At 36.3% G+C, this 15,195-nt stretch overlaps 2 protein-coding genes across 2 annotated transcripts in view; one reads left to right on the top strand and one right to left on the bottom strand.

The window, feature by feature from the left end:
* GTF2E1 (general transcription factor IIE subunit 1) overlaps positions 1-62 on the bottom strand; it is a 34,999-nt gene extending 34,937 nt beyond the window's left edge. The window contains exon 1 of the mRNA XM_022563300.3: positions 1-62. The gene's annotated coding sequence lies outside the window, so the exon portion shown is untranslated.
* Positions 63-233: 171 nt separating this feature from the next.
* Positions 234-15,195, top strand: part of RABL3 (RAB, member of RAS oncogene family like 3) — a 37,100-nt gene continuing 22,138 nt past the window's right edge. Inside the window, exons 1-2 of the mRNA XM_022563490.2 lie at positions 234-333; positions 5,883-5,974. Coding sequence (XP_022419198.1) covers positions 288-333; positions 5,883-5,974 — 138 coding nt within the window. The 5' untranslated portion in view covers positions 234-287. The remainder of the gene's footprint in view (positions 334-5,882; positions 5,975-15,195) is intronic.

Raw genomic sequence — 15,195 nt, 5'->3', positions numbered from 1 at the left:
CAAAGCGAATCCTCGAACACTCCCACTACAGCTTCCCTCAGCGCCTCAACTACTGGTTTAAACGAGCCACGCCACTTGTGCGACAAGGAGAACGCCCTATTCCTGCGACCAGCTTTAGAAACCACCCGCTACTTTTAACTAGGCGGGCCAATCAGCACAGTGAGGCCTTCAATCAAGACAGTCACGCTCCTATTGGCCAATGACATTGAAGACTCCGCCTTCCAATCCCAGCTCTGATTGGCCTATAATCCCGGAATAGGCGTTAACCTCAGGAAGGCAGTGGCAAGATGGCGTCCCTGGATCGGGTGAAGGTACTGGTGTTGGGAGACTCAGGTGAGCCGCTTAACCCACCTCTGGGGCTCCCGACACTTTTGAGTTATCCGAAAATCCTCCCCTTTCACTCTCCCTTTACACACACACCGACTAACTGACTCCGGCCCGTGGCTGAATTCCCTCTCAAGGCCTAAAGACTACACTTCCCAGAGGACTTTGCTCAATTTAACGGAGCGGCGGCATCGCACGGGTGGGGGGCGCGGAGCCGGGGCCTTTCTCTGTTTTCGCTGGTTTCTACGTCGGTTTCCAGGGCGACCGAAGCCTAGTGATCCTTTGTTTTAAAAGATCTGCGGAGGTTGAGTGTTGTACTGGGCGCCGTGCTGAGACAGAAGTTCGGACCTTGCCTTTAATAGATTTTGTTAATTAAAGAAATCAAATGTGCACTAATAAGAATGACACTGTTCCAAGTGCTTTGCATATGTTAACTCATTTAATCCTGAGATCAGTCCTATTATCCCATTTCACAAATGACAAATCTCTTTTAAAGAGATGTAAATGACAGAACTAGTTTGAGCCGGGAGTCCACATACTTAGAACACTAACCCATATTATTTCGTGAAGTATCAGGTGGTAGACCTGTTTTAGTCTCAACTGCGCTTCTTTTTTCTTTGTTCTCTTTAATCTTAATTGAAAAACTGTTATGTGCTAGGCTGGAAGAAATAGAAAAAATAAGATAAGGGCCATTTAATGAAGCAGCTAGGACTTAATGCTGAGCCCAGTTTAATCCTAGTGTTAAAATTCTTACCTTGGACGCTTGAGAACAGGAGTTGAAGTCTGTGTTTCTATCTCCCCTTCACTATCTTGTTTCTCATACCCTCCACTCCTAAGCTTCTTAAGAACTTGGAACTTAAGAACTTAACCTTGCATTTCATAGATGTGCTTTTCTGGAGTTGACCTTTGGATGTCTGCTTGAGCAAAGACGTTGTGTCAGATGCTTGGAGGTGGAGAGGACATACCCCAAAGAGCTTGAAAACTAGCCTTACCAAACTGAATAAAATTGGTGGGGGGAGGAGGTTGAGAACATTTTCACATTGCCTGAAGATTATTTGCATTGCAAAGTATTTTACAGAGAGCATTATTTAATATTCCCTTCAGAAAGTTGCATTATGAAATTCTATGAACATAATCCAATTTATGTCAACTTTAGCTTGAAGTGGTGCTGAAGTTAATTTAATAAAAGCACTCAGTTTTACAGATAAAGAAAGCAACAGTGGTCTAAATGGGCTTCGTAAGAGTATCACCAAGTAGGATTTAGAAGAATCCAGAGCTAACACAGTTCTTCATGATATGTGAAGTGGGTGCTTTCTCTCATTTATAATTACCTTTCTGTTGTATCTAACAATCGCTTCATGTTACATCTTGTTCAAACTAATCGATTTATTTTTTTCCCAAAAAAATTATTTCCCTATTATAATACATGGCAAATGCTGAATTAGGTGCTGGGGATATAACTGTGGAATCAATGCATTACACAACAGCATTGAATTGGCTGCTGTATTAAATGCGAAAAAGTGATCAGGCAGTTAGTAAGCCTTTTAAAATTATTATTATAGTTTAGTTGTAAAACAGAAGACAGAGCTATGCCCACCAGGAAAGTGATTGATCTTGTCACACATTCACTGATGTTAGGCTATATGTGCAAAGTCAGTTATTGTCTTTTTATCAGTTCCCTTTTAACAATGATTTGCTGTCTTACAAGTTAGAATATACTTTTTACATTTCATCTGCCTTTGTATTTAAACTTCAAAGTTTACTTTTGAATAAAGGCTCATTTCCCCTGTGAAATTTTGAGGATTTTGCAAATATATAAAGGAATGACTAGGGATTTAGAAATTTGTTTGTATCCCATAGAGATATTTGATAATTTAGTAAGGAATCCTGAAAGTCTCTCTAACATGCACATACTCTTTTCTCTTTGTTCCTTCATATGTAAGGGATGGGCTTAATACATTACCAGCTCTGTTTGGAGCTGGCATTTATTTGATTATATTGAACTTTTTTTCCCCAGCAAATCAAGTGCATTCTTTTGATCTAAGTTAGTTCTAATGATGAAAACATAGAATCAGAATTTTCCAAAATTCTTAAAGTTAACCACTATTCTTGGCACTTCTGTTGTTCTTACTGTTTAACGTTCATCCCATGTTAGCTAACTCTTATCACCCAATGCAGTTAATTCATGGAGAGCTATACAATATTATTACATAGAGCTGTTTACTCTGACACAGTTAAGCTTAACTAGAATTTCAAGACTTGTATCAAGCTGATAACTAAATGCCTAGTTATATTCCTCCAACATAAACAAACCTACATGCAAACACAAAAATCAACAATATGCCCTAAAGGCCGTAGATATCAGATGCAATGCAGTAAATAAAATACAAAGCTCACTTTGAGTAGTCAAAAACCTTACGTGCCTGTATGTAAAAAAATAAAAGGAATGAAAGGGAAATCTGGGGAAATGTTTGGTTCAATTACATGAGCAACTAGTATATGAAGAGGTCATGTAAATTGACAACAGTAAAACCTAGTAGATAAATGGGCGGAGCACATCAATAGATAATTCATAAGAGAGGAAAAACAACTGGTTAGCAAAGATGAACATAATGTGTATCTTTACCAGAAGGTAAAGAAATGCAGACTAAAGCAACATGTCACTTTTTTTTCTCTTATAAGCTAACAAAGATGAAAAGGCAACTACATACTGTTGAGGTGCAACAAGACCTGCAGGCTTATGTGTATGGCGGGTGGCATAGTAACCAGATAAACGTTGTCAATGTATATCAAGAACTTTCAATGTTGATTTCGGTTTACATATTAATTTCACTTCTGGGAAGGTATACTAATAAAATAATTTTAATTTTAAACAAAAGTGTAAACAGAAATCTTTTCTTAGCATAATGAAAAGTTCAAAGCACCCTAATATCTAATAATGAGAAAATGGTTACATAAATCATTATGTCTCTTCTCTGAACTACTATGGAGACATTAAAAATATTTATGAAGATTCTGTAATAACATGGAAATTTTTAGCCACTAAATAAGTACTAATTAAGGCCCTCTCTGAGTACTGGAAATAAAAAATGAGTAAAACCCAGTCCCAGGCCTCAAAGAACTTAAAATCAAGCAGAGTGAGTAAACTCTATAAACAAGCAAGTGTAATAGTGTATTTTAAGTGCTCTATAGAAAAATGTACAGTGTACAGTGGAGATGCAGAGGATGGTGGGTGATGTGCTTAGTTCTACCTGTATGGAGTAAGAGAAGACTTTATATCTAGAATGATGCTGAGTCTTGAAAGATTAATTCACCAGGCCAATGAGAGGGAAAATGGAAGGAGAGGATGTGTAGGATATTTCAGACAAAACCAGCTGTGTAAGCAAAGGCTATGTTTCATTGTTTTTAAGTATACTGTGTAATATATTCACAATAACAACCTGCTTATAGAAAAGCTCTGCTTATGAATTTAAATCTACATTATTGACAGTAGTGCTCTTTGGGTGATTTATTTTCTTCTTTTTTTCTGTACTTTCTAGATAGACTGTAAATAAAACTTTATAATAAAAAGTGATAGATCCATGCACAGTAATGCACACAAAGAGGTCGGCTAAATTTTTGATAACAACTAGTGACGCATAAAGATTCACCAACAATGCTTGTTATAATGGCATCCCAGATATGTTAATTGAATGAGTAACTCTACACATAAATGTACAGTGATAGCTCATTCCCTTTCCTCTTCCTACAGATCTCAGAATACTAGCCCTAGCATTAGTAATTAGATTATCCTAAACCCAGGAGATCTATAAGAAAAGAAAGTGCTGTCCTACTGAATGGGAGAAGATATTTGCAAGCAACATATCTGATAAGGGGCTATCCAGAATATATAAAGAACCCATACAACTCAATATCAAAAAACAATCCAATTAAAAAATAGGCAGAGTACCTTAATAGACATTTTTCCAAAGAAGACATACACATGAAAAGATGGTCAGCATCTCTAATCATCAGGGAAATGCACATCAAAACCACAATGAGATATCATCTCACACCTGTCAGAATAACTCATCAAAAAGACAACAAATAACAAGTGTCGTCGAAGATGTGGAGAAAAGGGAACCCTCATGTACTGTCAGTGGAATTGTAAATTGGTGCAGCCACTGTGGATAACAATAGGGAAGCTTCTCAAAAAATTAAAAATAGAATTACTGTATGATCCAGCAGTTCCACTTCTGGGTATTTACCTGAAGAAAACAAAAAGACTAATTCGAAAAGATGTATGCACCCCTATGTTTATTGCAGCATTATTTATAGTAGCCAAGATATGAAAGCAACCTCAGTGTCCACAATAGATGAATGGATAAAGAAAATATGTGTATATATACACATACAGGTGGACTATTAGCCATAGAAAGAATGAAATCTTGCCATTTGCGACAACATGAATGGATTTAGAAGGTGTTATGCTAAATGAAATAAGTCAGAAAGACAAATACTGTATGATCTCACTTATATGTAGAATCTAAAAAAAAAAATGAACAAACAAAATGAAACAGACTCATACAGAGAACAAACTGGTGGTTGCTAGAAAGGAGAGGTGGGGAGAGGGGTGAAATAGGTGCAGGGAATTGAGGTACAAACTTCCAATTATACATAAGTCACAGGGATGTACTGTACAGCATAGGGAATATCACCAGTGGTACTGTAATAGCTTTGCATGGGGACAGATGGTTACCAGACTTATTGTGGCGATCATTTTGTAATGTATTTAAGGGTTGAACACCTGAAACTAACGTAATATTGTATGTCAACTACACTTCAATAAAAAGAAAAGACAAGTGCTGTCTATGAAGTTAAAGGGCCATGATGTAGAAGAAGAAGAAGAAGAGTTGTTCTCCTTTTCCAAAAGATAAGTCTGGGCCAAGTGGTTGACTGCTTTCTAAAAATCACTGTATGGGAGAACTGGAATATCTAAATATGGAATTGTGAAATGGTGAATCCCTGTCACTGATAGTGTTCAAGCATAATCTGAAAGACGATCTAACAGGGTCTGTGGAAGGGGCCTCTGCATTGGTGGTCAGGATAGAGGAGATTACCTCTAAGATATGTTAAGATTCTACAATTCTAAAATAGGCTGAATAGATGAAATCCGTCCAAAGGAAAGGGATTAGTTTATTTGAAATTGCCCTGGACCAGTAGTTCTCAAAGTGAGTTCCCTGGATCCATAGCATCAACATCACCTGGGAATATGTTAGAAGTGCAAAATCTTTGGGTTCCATGACAGACCTGTCAAATTGGAAACTCTGGGGACAGGACCCAGCATTCTGTGTTTTAACAAACCCTCCAGAGGATTCTGATGCTAAATTTGAGAGAACCAGTGTCCTTAACCATCTTCTCTTTATCAGTGAAGCTTATTAAATCATTGGTATGGTATGAACACCCTTTAAACAACCATGCTTTATATATCATTATTACTGCTTATTCTCAGTCTTACTTTTGCCATAATATATTTCAGCATGTCTTTTAAATGACTAGAGTTCTTGTATCTTTTACAGGTGTTGGGAAATCTTCCCTAGTTCATCTCCTGTGCCAAAATCAAGTGCTGGGAAATCCGTCATGGACTGTGGGCTGCTCAGTAGATGTCAGGGTATGTGTTTCTTATATTTTAGTTTTTCAGTGCCATATTAAAGGTCACTCCTTCAAATTCATGATCCAATTACAGCCCTGTAGTCAAGACTAAGTAATAATAATAGCTGGGTTTTATTAAACACCTACTTTGTGCTAGATACTATGCCCAATGTTTTACATGTCTTTGCTTACTTAGTCTTTTTTAAACTGTAAGATATAGCTACAAAAATTAAGGCATAGAGAAGTAAAGTAATTTGATCAAATTCATTCAGTTCATAAGAAGCAGAGTCAAGATTTCATCCTAATTAGTCTGATTCCAGAGACTTCACTTTTAATTACTATACTGTATATCTAGAGTTCACTTAACATGCTCCATAAATCATTCTGCTTGAGCCTTTCCCACTAAGACAGCCAACTTTTGGCTAGAAATATAGTGTAAAGGCAAAAGCTTCTGGAGCCTTATATCTAGGTCATCTGTTCCACATCACATTTAGGAAACCCAAGTGCAGTTTCCACTGAATTAACTATCTTCCCAGATATTTTGGTCTTGCTAATTCCAGCTATTCCTGTCCAGGCCTCTCTTGTACTAGCATACCTCTCTCCATTGAGTTAAGAAATAAATAAGGAGGAAATAGCAGTTAGCTAGATTGACAGTTATTTTCCTTCAGTTCCTTGAACCTGTTGTTCCACAGTCTGCGATGTATATTGCCACTGATTAGAAATCCTCTGTCAGCCTAAGTGGTATTCCTTTTTAAGGTAATTTCTTCTCTCTAGTTGCTTTAGAAAAAAAAAATTTTTTATAATCTTTGATGTTCTGTAGTTTTGCTAACCTACATCTAGGGGTGGATTAGTTTTTAGTCATCCTACTCAGAAGTTGTACGCCTCGTATATATCTTCATTTTTCAAAATTTTTAGCCATTATCTGTTTGCCTTACCTCTTTCCTTCTATCTTCTTCTTTTGAACTTCTATTGGATTTTTGTCCTCCACATCTTTTAATTGCACTTTCATGTTTTCTATTGTTTGTTTCTCCGTGGTGCATTCTGGATGATGTACTCATATCTGCCTTCCAGTTAACTAAGAATCTCTTCAACTATGTCTAATCTGTTTTTTAATAAATCCACTCAGTTTTTTATTTCAGTAACTGTAACTTCTAATTTCCAGATGTTCCTTTCGGTTCTTTTTCAAATGTCAGAATTTTTCAAAATATTCTGATCTTTCATTATATTTTACTTTTTATTTTAATCATATTCAACATAATATTTTATGGTTTCTTTTGGCTTGTTCTATTTTTTTTCTGGGTGGGTGACAGATGTCCTACTTGCTATATATGCAGACTCTACCTCATGGAAATGTACCTCTTGTATGGTTTGTAATTCTTGAAGATGACCACATCTTCAACAGAATTTTTTTTCTCCTCTTCCCTTTTGAAGTCTTGTATGCTGTGTTGTGAGAGTACAGTGCCTTTCATTTCTGTTGCTGCCAGAGCCCTAGCGATTTCAGTGATCCTTGTAATTTCTCAGCTTGGAATTTCCATGCAATCTTGATAATGTAAATTCCCCCCAGCATCTGATTGTGGTTTCCATTTTTTGTGGATCTTTCATCTACTTTCTACAAGGTCCCTGACAGAAAGTTTTTCCTGCTTTCCTGAGCCAGTGGACAGAGTTTTTCCTACTCTCTTTCACTGACTGGGATGCTCATCAAGGGTCCACATTTCAAGAAGGGAATCTGTTCCTTGTCACTCACCCACATATACTCTTGCCTTAAAAGCTGGAAAACAGACCCCTGTTCTTGGCTGGGCACTAAAACTTTGGGGACCAACCCCTGAAGTTATATCTGAATCTGGGTCAGCTCGCATTTCATACTCTTTAAGTTTTTCCTTCATTTCTAGCATCTGGGGAATTTCCTTTTTTTTTTTTTCTTAAGTGTGTCCTTTTTATTTTTAACAAATATTTTTATGACATTTCTATGAGTTTGAAGTCAGAGGGGACCTGTCTATATCATTTCAGCCTACTATGTTCCCAAATTCTTAGCTATGGAAGAAAAAGAAACTAGATGATGAATTCAGTGGCAACTTTATTTAAGTTTGGGAGACCCAGTAATAAGCTCTGGACAAAATTTCCCTTTGGACTTTTCTAGCTCCCTTTCTGTGAGAAAGCTTAGCATATTGAAAAGAAACTTAGATTTGAACTCCCACTTCCTGGGTCAGTCGCATATTGCTTTTGCTTCTTAAAGAGAGACTTAGACTAATCAGTTTACTTCTCTGAGCCTTAGTATGTCATCTGCAAATTAGAGGTAAATAATACCTGCTTTATCTAGCCTACAGGTTTGTAGGGAGGATGAGAGAAGCTTAAAAGGTGTGAAGTTAAGGTCTAGTGCTTTACAATTTGAAGTTGAAATTGAACTTAAATTCATTTTCCTGCCCCACCCATCTGCCCCTCTTATCTACTCAGAGCCCAGTCTGCTCATGTAATTTACCTTTTGTCTTATTTGGGGTTTTTTCCCCTTTTCTTATTGAATTGGCTAAATCCCCAGTACAGTGTTAAGTAGAAGTGGTGCTAACAGGCATCCATGTCTCATTCCCAATCTTAGGAAATTTTTAATGTAATACCATTAAATATGGGTTTTGCTATAGGACTTTTTGTAGATATACTTTATCAGATTAAAGTTACCTTCTCTTTCTATTTCAATGAGAGTTTGAACCACGAACTGGTATTGGATTTTATCAGGTGCTTTTGCATGATAATCATAATTTCCCTGCTTTATTTTGTAACTATGGTAAATTATTTTGATTGATTTTTAAATGTTAAACCAACTTTGCATTCTTGGAGTAAATCCAACTTGGTCTTGATGTATTCTTTTCATATATCACTAGATTCAATTTACTAATACTTTTTTTTTCAAATATTTGCATCTAAATTCATGAGGAATATTGGCCTATCATTTTCCTTTCTTATAATCTCCTTGTGGGATTTTAGTATCAGGATTATGCTAGCCTCGTAAAATGAGTTGGGAAGTTTTACCTCTGTATCTATTCTCCGGAAGAGTTTATGTAAGATTGGTTTTATTTCTTCCTTAGGTATTTGGAAGAATTCACAGTTAAAAACCTCTGGACCTAAGTTTTCTTTGTGGGAGTTTTTAAATAACATTAAAGAAAATATGAAAATGACTATTTCTTCTATATCAATTTTGATAACTTATGTTTTTGAAATAATTTGTCTGTTTCATGTAAATTGTCAAAAAATTTGTTTTTATATCTTCTATTGTCTTTCAATATCTGTAGGATCTGCAGTAGTATTCCTTTTTTCATTTCTGATATGGGTAATTTGTGGCCTTTCTCTTATTTTCTTGGTCAGTCTTGCTAGAGGTCTATCTAGGACCAGTTTGGGGCTTTGTTGATTTTATCTATTATATGTCTGTTTTCTATTTTATTAATTTCTGGGTTTTTCTCTATTATGTCTATACTTTCTTTGGGTTTAATTAGCTGTTTTTTTTTCTAACTTCTTGCACTGGGTAGTTGTTTCATTGGTTTTTTTCAGGCTTCCCTTTAGAAAGCTCTAAGGCTCTAAATTTCTATCTAGGCACAGCTTTAGCTGCCTCTCTGAAATTTTGTTCATTATCATTCAGTTCAAAATACTGTCTGATTTCCATTATGATTTCTTCTTTGACTCATGGGTGGTTTAGAAATGTGCCACTTAATTTCCAAACTTTGAGAGTGTTTATTATCTTTTAATTATTGATTTCTAGCTTAAGTACTTTCATTGTGCATAGAACATGTGCTGTATGATTTCATTCTTTGAAATTTGATGAGATTTGCTTAATGCCAATTTTGGTAAATATTTCTGTGCACTTGAAAAGAATGCATATTTTGTAACTGTTGAGTGCATTGTTCTAAATATATCAATTAGGTCAAGTTTGTTAGTCTTTTTGTTCAAATCTTCTCTATCTCGACTGATTTTCTTTGTTGCTTGTTTCATCAGTTGCTAAGGAATGAGTATTACAATCTCCAACTAGAAGTGTGGATTTGTCTATTTCTCATTTTAATTCTGCCCATTTTTGTTTATATATATTGAGGTTGTTTTATTAGGTGTGTTCTAATTTAAGATTATTTAAACTTCCAGAAGGGTTTAACATTTTATCATCATGATATATCCTCTGTATATCCAGTAATACATTGTACTTTGAAGTCTATTTTGTCTGGTAATAAAACAGCTAAATCCCACTTTTTTCCCCAGTTTTATTGAGATATAATTGACATATAACTTTGTATTAGTTTAAGGTGTACAACAAAATGATTTGATATATGTATATACTGAGAAATGATTACCACAATAAGTTTAGGTAACATGCATGACCTCACATAGTTACAATTTTTTTCTTGTCATGAGAATTTTTAAGATTGTGTTCACTAATGAATGAATGGATAAAGAAATTGTGTTATATATACAGTGGAATATTATTCAGCCATAAAAAAGAAGGAAATTCTGCCATTTGAAACAACATGGATGGACCTTGAGGGCATTATGCTAAGTGAAATAAGTCAGAGAGAGAAAGACAATTACTGTATTAGCACACTTAGATGTGGAATCTGAAATAACCAAACTCATGGGAACAGAGAAGAAATTTGTGGTTGCCAGAAGTGGGGGTGAAAGGGGGAGAGGGTTAATATGGGTGAAGATGGTCAAAGGTACAAACTTCCAGTTATAAGGTAAATAAGTTCTGGGGATATAATGTACAACACGGTGACTATAGTTAATAGTATTATATTGTATAAACCAACTTATTTTTAGTTAATGTTTTGTGGTGTATCTTACTTCCATCTCTTAACTTTTGTGTTTCCTGTACTCTTGTATTTACAGTGTATTTCTTGTAAATAAGATATAGTTAAATTTTGCTTTGATAAGCAGTCTGATGTCTTAGGGTTTTTTTGTTTTTTTTGTTTGTTTGTTTGTTTGTTTGTTTTGCGGTACGTGGGCCTCTCACTGTTGTGGCCTCTCCCATTGCGGAGCACAGGCTCTGGACGCACAGACTCTGGACGCACAGGCTCAGTGGCCATGGCTCACGGGCCCAGCCGCTCCGCGGCATGTGGGATCCTCCCAGACCGGGGCACGAACCTGTGTCCCCTGCATCGGCAGGAGGACTCTCAACCACTGCGCCACCAGGGAAGCCCTGATGTCTTAGTTTTTTAATTTGATTCTTGGACCTTGCCCCCAGATATTCTTTTTTTTTTTAACATCTTTATTGGTGTATAATTGCTTTACAATGGTGTGTTAGTTTCTGCTTTATAACAAAGGCCCCCAGATATTCTGATTCAGAGTTATACATGATGCCCAGGAATCCATTTTAAGAAGCACCTGAGACAATTCTGGTGCAGGTGAACAGTGTTTTGAGGAACACTGGGTAGGATGTGGAATCAATTTTCCAAGTGGATATGGAAGTGGTTAATGACAGGACTTAGAGAGGCAAGACTATGAATCAGATGCTGACAGGGAGTTAAAAGGTATTAACAGTAAGGGAAGAGGAAGGGAAGGGAGTATAGCTAGATGGTCCAAAGCCTCATGCAAGGTATTTCCTGTTTTTTAACTCCAGGGTAATTCGAATGTGGAAGAGTGAACAGCATCCATCTGAGAGGGCAGCAGGAGAAGTTTTGTCTTCAGGGTAGAGGCTGACATCAGTTAATACAATGAGGTTGAGGATAAGAATATAATGGAATTTTATATAATCATGGAGTAAGTTTCTAGGAGAGAAGTGGAAAGATTTGGAAGAAGGAAACAATTGGGATTGAATAATGGGTAGAGGAAGCAGAAAGCAGTTTGGGAATCAGAATATGATAAACCAATTAAGGACCCAAAGTATATGGTAACTGAGGATAACAGGTCTTGAGTGTAGCCGGTAGCAAAATTTCCAAAAGAAACTTTGCCTTAGCAGCCTCCTGTATATGAAGGTGGAGACTCGGGGTGTATCTGTAAGGAGTGCTTCTACGTATGTCCCAGATTGCAGATCAATATGAGTTTAGTTAGTTCCCAAGAACCCTGACCAAGTTTTAGAAGTAACAGTAGCGATTTCCTTTGGAAACCCCTGCTTTTGGAGAAAGTGAAATTGAAGTTCCCTTGAGTTATCTTATGAAAGACTGCCGACTTTTGAAGTCCCTCCGTAGTTCCAGGGAACAGTGGGGAGGATGTAAAACTGCCCAAAGGGAGACTGGAATAAAGGCTACAGTAGTCGAAGACAAGTGTCATGTAATAATGTGACGGATTTTACTGGAATGAGTGTGTTACTGACTTCTTTAAAGCCAGACTGGCCTGAATTGCATTACCGTGTAAGAGTTGGGCATGTGGGGCTGAAAGTGATCTTGCTTTTATTACTCTTCATTGAATTGGGCTTGTTGATCTGTCTTCTTTGAGAAAAATGCATTTCTTGAGTGACAACATAAGTAAAAGGCATTTTTAAACGATAATCTTAAGGTAAGTTCTGATAGACATGTAGATTATATTGACTGTTGTTGTAATAAAGTGAACAGTTCTTCCCTCTAGCAAGGATGATTAAATCTGATAAAGCCTTTACCTAAATAACTTGAAAGAACACTTTCTGCTGTAGCAGCTTTTATATTGCAATTACAGCTTCTGTGTTACTGAAACCTGAAAGGGGATCTCCAGAATCAGTATAGATCCATAAATACACACTCTTCAGAACTCTTAAAAACAGTTGCCCCATTTAGCTCATTTCACATCTGTTAACAGCCAACTAAAAATAGAGATGGTAAAGATGATAATGTAATTGTTTAATTTCAAGTACTGGGTGAAGCTAATAAGCTTAAAGTATGTACTCAGTAATTATTAACATTTTGGATTTAGTATGCAGTGCAGAGGTGTTCATAACTGAACTGAAGGGAAGAGAGAGAAACGTTTTATTTTGTGGTATTCTTCATTCATTGCTGTGTTCTAATTTTGTTGCCCCAAGTCTAATGGGACCAATATAAATGCATGGCTATGCTTAATTATGAAAACAAAACTTCCAGAATTTAATCTTTTCACAAATTATAAATAAGGAAATTGATTTGTCATTTCTAGTTCACTTTAATGGGATTTTTAACTCTAATTTACACATTGCACACAATCAATATCTATTGAATTCCTCTTGGGCAGCATAACAATATACAAGCACTGGGGAGAAAAAAAAATTTTTTAAGGGCAGTCTTCCTACCACTAAAAATATGAGGTGGGAACTGGTAGGTGGGACAAGGTCTTTATATAAATGATCTTTAAAATAATGGTAATAATAAATGATGGCTAACATTTTTTAGTGCTTACTTTGGCTAGGCACCTATTTTGCATACTAATCCACAAGCCTTAATGCCCACAACCCTTTGAGGTAGGTACTATTAGCTTCCCTATCTGACACATGAAGTAGTTGAGGCACAGAAGTATTAACTGACTTGTTCACGGTCACAATGCTAATAAGTGATGGAGGTAGAATTCAAACCCAGACAGTCTGGTTCAGAAACCTGTGCTTTTGATCACTACTCTGTACTGCCTTTTGTTCCAGAATGGTATTAAGAAAAAGGTGTTCTAATGCTGTTAAATACAGTAATGACTAGACTCATATGGAGATTTAAATTTAATTTAAATGAACTAAAATTAAAAATTTAGTTGCTTGGTTGAACTAACCACATTTCGAGTGCCCAGTAGTCACATGTTGCTGGTGGTTACCATATTTGACATTTCCATCATCACAGAAAGTTCTGTGGGATAGCTCTGATACAGAATATAAGTGTTCAAGCGAGAAAGTGAGTCGCTTGTGAAGAACAGAAAATTATACTGAGTGTTAATGATTGAATGGGCAGCCTGGGCAACGGACAAATGTACTATTCCTTAAGAAGAGGGATATATATTACAGGTGGAAGAGAAAGAAATGATAAATTTAGCTCTGGACATGATGAAGGGAGGGATCTGTGAGCTATCCAATGTCTAGAAGGCATTTGACGTGTTGAAGCTCAAGAGACAATTCTGAATTGGAATTATCTGTATAGGGATAATCCTGAACCATGAGAGCTGATGAGGTTTTCAGAAAGGAAAATTTAGAAAGAGAAGAGCTGAGGGAGAACCTTGGGGTATATTTAGAGAGTTGATGTTGAAAAGGGGGTCAGAGAAAGATTGATCAAAGAGATAGGAGGGATAGCCAAGATGATGAAATACCGCAAGAGCAAAAAAGAGATGAGAATTTCATGAAGGAGGGATTGATTTTTAGTATGAAATAATACAGAGATATAAGGACTAAGAGAAAAAAAATTGGATTTGGTGACGATGAAGGTAGTGCTGACCTTTGAAAATGCAATGGAATGTTAGTGGCAGAAACCAAATGATGTGAGTAGGCAGAGAGGAAATAGAAACAGGGGTTTAAATCAGTCGTTTAGAGGTTAAATAAAGGAGCAGATGGGTACAGAATAGAAGGGGAAAGTGAAGGGCTTTTTAATTTATTTTTTTATTTTTATTATTTTTATAAATTATTTTATTTTATTTATTTTTGGCTGTGTTGGATTGCCGTGCGAGGTTTTTATCTAGTTGTGGCTAAGAGGGCATGCCACCTGGAAGTTGTATTACATAGTGGCTATTCTGGAAGGAGTTACAGTCTGTTTACAGTCTGTAAACATTAGACATTTGAAATAACTTTAGAGAAAAAAAATGATGTACTTAAATTTTTGCCCAGCTTAATTATGTATGAGAATCTCCTAGAGAGCTTTCTTTAAAATACAGATCCTTGAGCCCCACCCCAGAAGCTTCAAGAGTTGTCCAAGAATCTGTATTTCTTAAAATAAGCCTTCCTATTGGTTCTGATTTAATTTGTTCTTAGAACTGTACTTGAGAAGCACTGGAATTCAGTAAAATAATAAACTGAGTATAATAAAACCTTAGAGGATGACATATCCTGAATTTATTCCTTGATTTAACTAAACATATCAAAGCATCTAATATGTGCCAGGTATTATGCTATGTTGTAGGCCTACCAAGATGAATAATATGGTCCATGCTCTTAAGCTCAGAGTCTAATAGAAGAGATATCAGCAGATAAATAAGACAGTGTGGTTAGTGAAATGATAGAACTGTGCAGGATGTTATGGGAGCAAATAAGAAGAGTACCTAACTGGCCCTGATTGGTTTTGGAGCCAGGGAGGGTGGCAGGATCAACAAAGCTTCACTAAAGTAGTTGAGCTTTTTGATACCAGGTAACTGACTCCTTATAAT

The sequence above is a fragment of the Delphinapterus leucas genome, chromosome 4 (assembly GCF_059928025.1).
Source record: "Delphinapterus leucas isolate spDelLeu-1000000601 "Yukka" chromosome 4, BTC_Dleu_Yukka2, whole genome shotgun sequence".
In the NCBI taxonomy this organism is placed as follows: Eukaryota; Metazoa; Chordata; class Mammalia; order Artiodactyla; family Monodontidae; genus Delphinapterus; species Delphinapterus leucas.
Note: the sequence above shows the minus strand (reverse complement) of the source record. Positions and strands in the feature narration are given on the sequence as shown.